The following is an 8,765-nucleotide window of genomic DNA, read 5'->3' on the forward strand; positions in this document are numbered from 1 at the left end:
TTATATATATATACATACACACACCACACACACACACACACACAATATATATATATATATATATATATATATATATATATATGTATGTATGTATATATAGTGGGGCGATTCCTTTTTTTTTTTTTTTTGCTTCTGGTGCCCATGCAATTTGCAATTTTCGTTTAATGTATAATATTTTAATAATTTAATATAATTTAATTAATAATTTATTTATTTTTTTCATAAAACATGAAATATTGTCACATATATGTACATACATTTATACATTCAAAACTTTAGAGAAAATTTTTAGTTAGGAATTTTATGCATTTGGAAAATATATTTTTAAAATATATTTCAATATATTCAACAATGTTTCACATGTATGTGAATATATTGCAGTTCCGAATGGGTATACGGAACAAAACAAAACAAAACACAAAGCTTATTGCGATCTTTGGACAGGAGGTAATGTAATTTTATTCACGGATTTAAGCCCATGCAGGTTATGTCTTAAATCCCGAATATTTAGACGGACACATAACCCAATGTTTTCTTGCTCAGGATTATTATTATTTTAGGCTACATCTTATTTTCATTGTTTTTCATTTCCATTTACATGCTGTGTTTTTTTTTTTTTTTTTACTAATAATTCGTTTGTTGTTCTCCTCTAATTTCCCCCGTATTATTTTTCCCTCCTTTCGGCGCGTTACACTCCAGTCCAGCGGGTGGCACCAAGACACATAGTTTTGGTGTTTAACACCATTAAACCTAAGAAGAAGAAAATTAGATTCACTGCGCTCTCTGTTGTTTGGTTGTTTTGTCGTGATTATATTTTAGTACAAACTGTTAAAAATTTAGTTTCTGCAAATAGAAAAATACAGTTTTTGAATCAGGTCACTAAATAATAGAAATATTATAAAATGTAATTTTCTCCTCATTGGTGTGACTTTTTGAGTGAGTTTTGAAGAAAGCAGGAATATCTGGAGAAGTAACGTTATCAGCTGAACTGAGATCTGCTGCTGTGAAGATGGTGTTTGTTAAAGTGGAGAGTGAGGAGAACACGAGTGAACCAGAAACCTGGACAATAAAACAGGAGGAACCTGAACCTTTGAAAATAAAACAGGAGCAACCAGAACCTTTGAAAATAAAACAGGAGCAACCAGAACCTTTGAAAATAAAACAGGAGGAACCAGAACCTTTGAAAATAAAACAGGAGGAACCCGAACCTTTGAAAATAAAACAGGAGGAACCCGAACCTTTAAGAATAAAACAGGAGCAACCAGAACCTTTGAAAATAAAACAGGAGGAACCAGAACCTTTGAAAATAAAACAGGAGGAACCAGAACCTTTAAGAATAAAACAGGAGCAACCAGAACCTTTGAAAATAAAACAGGAGGAACCCGAACCTTTAAGAATAAAACAGGAGGAACGTGGAGGTTGGTGTTTAATCTCCATTCATTTTTATTGACTGTTTGTGGTACATTAGTCTTTCAAAGCTTTAATAATACTGACGGTTTCAAGCAGTTTTAGATTTTGTTAATTGTAATAGAAATTAAAAGCAGAGTCTGTTGAAAAGTAGCCTATAGATGGGGCAGTAACACTTTCTATGGAGACCATATTTATAATACATTTTAATGGTATTTCTAAGGCATTATAATGAATGCATAATACAAAATAAAAAAATCATATGTTATCATCTCATGAATAATCATGACAATTATAATACGTTATAATACTCGAGTATTTGAGGTTATAACTTTTAAGATTATGATTATAAGACACAATGGGCGGCATATTAATAAATCTACTTAATTTATAATGGACTATATCATATTACATTTACATGCGTAACATGGCAAGATATGAGACTTATAATAAGGTATAACTATGAGGTAATCATACTCTTAAAAGCTATAACCACGAATAATTACAATTTACAATACATTAAAACTGTTCTTATCCTCGTGAGATGATACAACATACTATAAGGTTTTTTTATAATGCATTATTCATTCATTATAATGCCTTAAGAATACTTTTATAATGTATTATAAATACAGGCTTCATAGAAAGTGCTACTGAATTCTTTTATGAACAGATCAAACAAGATCCAGATGCAGAAACAGTAGTGTTAACTATAGCCATGGTGGTGCAGCAGAAATAGTCCAATGCTATTACTTCATTTTGGGAGAGAAATTCAAGCACTTTTCAATGACTTTTAAGTATTCCTTACAACTATTTCCAGCTCTTTAAAGCTCTAAAAATAATCCAGTTGAAATGTTATCTGTAATGGAACCAAACACAATATCTGTCAAAATTCTGATGAATTATATGATGACACACACACACACACACACACACACACACACTATATATACATATATAATATCCACTATAACCAGTAGATGACAGCAGAGGAGTACTTATTGACTCATTAGTCATTAAAGGAGTAGTCAACTTTCAGGACAAAAATTTACAGATAATGTACTCACCCCCTTGTCATCCAAGATGTTCATGCCTTTCTTTCTTCAGTCGTAAAGAAATTATGTTTTTTGAGGAAAACATTTCAGGATTTCTCCCCATATAGTGGACTTCTATGGTGCCCCGAGTTTGAACTTCCAAAATGCAGTTTAAATGCAGCTTCCAAGTGCTCTAAATGATCCCAGCTGAGGAAGAAGGGTCTCATCTAGCGAAACAATCAGTTATTTTCTAAAAACATTTACAATTTATATACTTTTTAATCTCTACACAGACACACAGAGCTAGACAAGATGAGCATTTGAGGTTAAAAAGTATATAAATTAGAATTTCTTTTAGAAAATGACCAATCGTTCTGCTAGATGAGACTCTTCTTCCTCGTTTAGAGCCCTTTGAAGCTGCATTTAAACTGCATTTTGGAAGTTCAAACTCGGGGGCACCATAAAAGTCCATTATATGGAGAGAAATTCTGAAATGTTTTCCTCAAAAAAACATAATTTCCTTACGACTGAAGAAAGACATGAACATCTTGGATGACAAGGGGGTGAGTACATTATCTGTAAATTTTTGTTCTGAAAGTGAATTACTCCTTTAATTTTGACTTGCTTTATATTTTTTAATGATAAAATAACTATTTTAAAACGTCAAATCATCAAGCAACTTTTTTGTGTGTATGTAGTAAGAAAAGTTTCAAAACTTTTCTTCACTTTGCGACTGAATCGCACATCAATTATAATCACTTAAGTTGTTGGTCAATTAATGGTACATTTAGTAAAAGTAGATTATATACATTTTCCAAATTACTGATGTTAATAAAAGTAAATTTTGCATGCTTCCCAACTCAAGTTCAGTGCTTTGCTGTCAAATGTTGCTGTCGCGTTTGAATAGTCAGGACTGAATTCTTAAAATATGTTGTTTAACAGCCCCATGTAATAAGGTTTATTTTTTTAATTTTTTTTTTATTTGCAAGCATGCCTTGATGGCTCGAGTGGGTTAGGATTTAAATCTGTCTAAGGACAGGAGCACTTAGAAAGGAGATAGCCTTGTCATCTTTTTATTTCTTTTTTGTTTATTATGCAGTTCATGTCATGATTGGGGCTGTGGGGTTTCCCTCAGCCTCCTGAGGTCGCTATTCACACTGCACTTCTAATAGCATTCACCTGTCCTTGTCGTTAACACTGATTCACTCACAGCTGTTCACCATTTGGACTTTTGTATAAGAACTCTCATTTCTCACTCCTGCTTCATGTCTGCATTGTCTCGTCTCCTGTGTGTTTCTGATCTTGGCTTTTGATTTTGTTATTTAGTCTTCTGTTTGTGCCGTGTTGGCCTTTGGTTTTGTTTATTTTGTTATTATCATTAAAGAAATACTTACCTGCATTTGGACCCAGACCTCCTTGTTTGAACCGTGACAGTTCATTTGAGGCTGTAGATGGCAAGTTTAGGGATAAGAAGGAATAGATATTGAAACAAGTTTATGCAAATATTCATTATCAGACCTATTGTTTTTTAAAAGTTTTAAAATAATTAAAGAAAGTTGTGTTAATCCTGTTACTCTTAATACACTTAAAGCATGGCGGTTAGTTAGACGCTTGGAGGGAAGGTCTAAATTTAACAGTTTTTTTTTCTCCAATTTGACATAATCCAGATTTCCAACCAGGAATGATGGATACTGGCTTTAAGCTCTGGTGTAAAAAAAGGGCATAGTTAAGCTACACGATTTGTTTATTGATAATAAATTAATGTAATTTCAACAAATAATAGATAAATATTAGTTATCAAAATCTTAACTTTTCAGATTTTTACAAATTAGGCATTTCATCCAAAAGAGCACAACTTTAAAAGACAACTTTGAAACATCTACGAAATTGGTACCCTGACTCACTGTTTATGGTCATGTCGTTTGATACAGGATTACTGGTGTAACATATTTTGTGAAATGAAAAAGATTTTGAGTTCAGGATCTAGATTTAAACCCTCTATCATTGTTACTAGGATTGCCTGATAGTAAGGTAACCTCTCTGGCTAACAGAAGACTCTTTAACCCTTAAAGACCTAGAACATTTTTGGGGCACCTGAGGCACCTGTATATTTCTTTGTTTTTTTCAGACCTATTCTAGCAGTCAGCATCAATTGTCATATATCATTATAAACATAAGAACTTGAACTTTGTCTAGCTAATTTAAAATTACAAATTTCCTTTTGTTTTCTCTAAAAATTAGTGAATTTCCATAATTTTAGGAAAAAAACGCTACCAACAATTGGGTGTTTTTTACTGTGTACTCAAACAAAAACTCCTGAAGTTTAGATTTTTTTCTTTAAAAATTTGTATTTAGGTGTTTTACACTTCCAAATAAAATTTTGTCTATATATAACATTCCCCAAGCAAGTTATAGCCAATTATTACAATATTATTTAGGTGCTTTTCAGTGAAAAACAGGCCCATTTCGTTTATTGACAATATAGATCTGTCCAAAAACGTTTCAGGAGTAAAGTCATTGCAGAAACAGTGTTAAATAATAGCAAAACACAGTAAAAAATAATTTACTATTTCATAAATATATTCTTAATCCAAAAGATGAACAATAAACACAAATAGTGTAGAAAGTAGCACAAGAAAAAATGCACAAACTGTCTTGTGCAACAAAAAAATAAATAAACAATCCAAATTATTCACAAACTACACACAAAATGAGAGAGAAATATACAGAGTGCAACCGAAAAAATAGTACAAATAATCTTTAAAAACTATATAATAATTAGTTACATAATATAACAACCAAATAGATGGATCTGCTGGCTGTAGTCTGCGTCGGAATCTATTTTACCGGGACATGGCCTAGTGACCAAAAACCCACATTCCAGTGCTTTATCCGATATCTACTGTTGTTTCATCCTTGTTCTTGGTTTGTTTTATGTCAAAGGGCTCTGTCGTGAGTATTTCTGTACATTTTCAAAGAATGCTGTCATGCAAATGTGTTATTTTGCGTTTGTTTTCATGCACGCAAGACGCACTTTGCTTTCACTTTGCATCTGTTCAGATCTGCAAAGAAACATACTAATCAGTGGTTCAAAAGACCAAAACCTATGTTTATTGGTTGAATAGATGACAGTTTGAACCAATCGGGGCACAGGGGTGGGACTAAGCATCAACAATCGTTCCTGTTTGGCTCAGAGGACCAAAACGTGTTGATTTCATCTGACGAATCAGTGCTGAGGAAATGTGATGACGTAATCACGCTTACTACGGAGCCTCTGAATATCCAAATGCGATATCACTGAAAAGAGCAGACTCTGTACTTTACGAGACTTTTTAAAGCATTCAAATTGGATTAGCGGTTCAAAAGTTATTAAACATTTAAGACCAATAGTTATTTTTAGCCGCCGGCGGCTGTCTCGGTCTTTGAGGGTTAATGTCATAACTTTTGCAGCAATCCTCAACCCTTTGTGTACAAGGGTCCCAGGTTCAGGAAACAGTCCTCTGTGAAATGCGCATCACCCACTCAAATATTTGCGTTGTACTAAATAGAACAGAAAATATTTTCTAATTGTGTCTTCATTTGAAAGGCCAAACAAAGTACGTTTGCGTTTGCTTTTGCAATAGAACTGCATCTCCACAGCAAGTTAAAAGCTGAGTAGTTAACCTTTTTTTTTACTTTTATTTCAGAGTTGATTGAAGAAAAAGAAGAGAATGAAGAATCAAGTCAAGTTGAGGACAAAAATAATTTAAAAACTGGAGAAATACCTTTGAGTTGCTCTCAAGCCAAACAGAAGGATTTAAAGAAAAGAGGAGGAGAGAAATGTTCCACCTGCACTCAGTGTGGAAAGAGTTTCACAAGAAGAATAGCTCTTGAGCATCACATGAGAATTCATACTGGGGAGAAACCAATCACTTGTGATCATTGTGGGAAGAGTTTTTCACGCTCATCAAACCTTAAGGAGCACATGAACATCCACACTAGAGAGAAGCAGCACACATGTGATCAATGTGGTAAAGTGTATCTATGGGTTTCAAGTCTGACAAAACACTTGAAAGTTCATTCAAAGGTGAAACCACATTCATGCCATTTGTGTGGTAAGAGTTTTTGGCTTCTACAAAGTTTGCAAGTATATGAGAATACACATACTGGTGTGAGAGAATGCGTGTGTTCTAAGTGTGAAAAGCTTTCTACTTCAGCAACTTATTTAAAAATGCATAAGAGGATTCACACTGGAGAGAACTCTTATGTGTGTTCACAGTGTAACAAGATATTCAGTAAGCCAGGAGACCTGAAAATACATGAGAGGATCCACACTGGAGAGAAACATTATGAATGTTCACATTGTGACAAGAGATTCAATCAATTACAAAATCTGCAAATACACGAGAGGATCCACACTGGAGAGAAGCCTTATGAGTGTTCGCACTGCGACAAGAGATTTAGTCAGTCAGTACATTTGAAAATGCATGAGATGAACCACACTGGAGAGAAACCTTATAAGTGTTTACACTGCAACAAGGAATTTAAGCAGTCATCATATCTGAAAATACATGAGAGGATCCACACTGTAGAGAAATCTTATGAGTGTTCACACTGCAACCAGAGATTTAGTCGGTCAGTACATTTGAAAACACATGAGAGGATCCACACTGGAGAGAAACCTTATAAGTGTTCACACTGCAACAAGAGATTTAGTCAGTCAGTACATTTGAAAACACATGAGAGGATCCACACTGGAGAGAAACCTTATAAGTGTTCACACTGCAACAAGAGATTTAGTCAATCAGTACATTTGAAAACACATGAGAGGATCCACACTGGATAAAAACCTTATAAATGTTCACACTGCAACAAGAGATTTAGTCAATCAGTACATTTGAAAACACATGAGAGGATCCACACTGGAGAGAAACCTTATAAATGTTCACACTGCAACAAGACATTTAATCAGTCAGTACATTTGAAAAAAACATGAGAGGATCCACACTGGATAAAAAACCTTATAAATGTTCACACTGCAACAAGACATTAGTCAATCAGCATATCTGAAAACACATGAGATGGTCACACAGGAGAGAGACCTTGTAAGTGATTTTGTGTATATCTCTGGCAGATTTATACATACTGCTCTGGCATGTATATGTATACCCATTCCTACTTGTAAATTAGTAGAACAGAGATCAATCTCATTAGTTTTCACTTTTACTTTCAGTTTGGTAATGATCATTTTGCTTTGAGTCATTATTAAATGTTACTTTTTTTATTAATACATTATCTTTACTTTTATATTTTATTAACAACATTTGTGGTCAACTGATTGTATTTGCATAAGGAAAAAATAATCTTATAATTTTAGTACTTGAAATTTTAATAGTTGAAAGCCATGGATATTTTATACTTTGTTTTAAATATTTAATAAAGCTTTTAAATAGAATTGAATTAAAAGCATTTATTGTCTTTGTATTTTTCTGCATACAGTGAAATTAGGAGCATGGCTAGAGCATTGCAAGTGTTAGAAAAAGAACATGTACCACAGACAATATATGAGACTAGAGACTACAGACTGTACAGTAACATAATAAAGTATAAACAACCAACAGAGTTGCAATTTTGCACATTGATATATATATATATATATATATATATATATATATATATATATATATATATATATATATATATATATATATATTGTGGCGGAGGGCAAACGACAGACACAGTGGGTGTGGCGTCAGGCCTCGGAGAGGCTTTTATTAAACAGAAAATGAAGGGAAAAAGTGTCCAAAAAGGGAAATAAAGTGTCCAAATAAAAGGGGGATCTGGTGTCCTCGAGTGCTGGGGTTTTGTGAAGGATGGGCAGTGTCCGATAGGGAAGGGTCCAGGTAAGGGGTGGAGTCCGGCGGCCGCACGCGCTCCCCGCGCTGGACCGGGGTGCTAGGGGCGGCGGCATCTCTTGCGGCTTCGTCACTCTTGAGCTGTCCGGAGCTTCCAGCGGGGAATACGGCCCGGCATCCTGGCCCGTCGGCCCGTCTCTGGTGCGGTCTTCAGCCGGACCGCGGGTCCGGTGGCTCGTCTCCTGGCGGCGCGGGATTCCCTCTTCACCCCTTCCTGGACCCGCGAGGACACCAGCGTGCATGCACGGGGAGAGACCGGTCTCCTGAGGAGAGGCGCGCTCGGGATTTAAACAGCGGCGGTGATGAGGCTTACTTAACGACGGAGAGGGCCTCCCAGCCGCAAGAAGGGTAAGTGATGTTTTTGTTAGTCACTTATCCTGCGGTTGGTTGAGGCTGTCGACTAATACCGGTTTTTCTGTCCCTGTTCCGG

At 35.0% G+C, this 8,765-nt stretch overlaps 1 protein-coding gene across 1 annotated transcript; it reads left to right on the forward strand.

Moving 5' to 3' along the window:
• The first annotated feature begins 799 nt into the window (after nucleotides 1-799).
• LOC141333844 (uncharacterized) lies at nucleotides 800-8,010 on the forward strand. The gene is made up of 2 exons (XM_073838992.1): nucleotides 800-1,418; nucleotides 6,128-8,010. The coding sequence occupies exons 1-2, from the start codon at nucleotides 1,010-1,012 to the stop codon at nucleotides 7,264-7,266; spliced, it is 1,548 nt and encodes a 515-aa protein (XP_073695093.1). The 5' UTR covers nucleotides 800-1,009; the 3' UTR covers nucleotides 7,267-8,010.
• The last annotated feature ends 755 nt before the right edge of the window (nucleotides 8,011-8,765 follow it).

Source organism: Garra rufa, chromosome 4 (assembly GCF_049309525.1).
Source record: "Garra rufa chromosome 4, GarRuf1.0, whole genome shotgun sequence".
Classification (NCBI taxonomy): domain Eukaryota; kingdom Metazoa; phylum Chordata; class Actinopteri; order Cypriniformes; family Cyprinidae; genus Garra; species Garra rufa.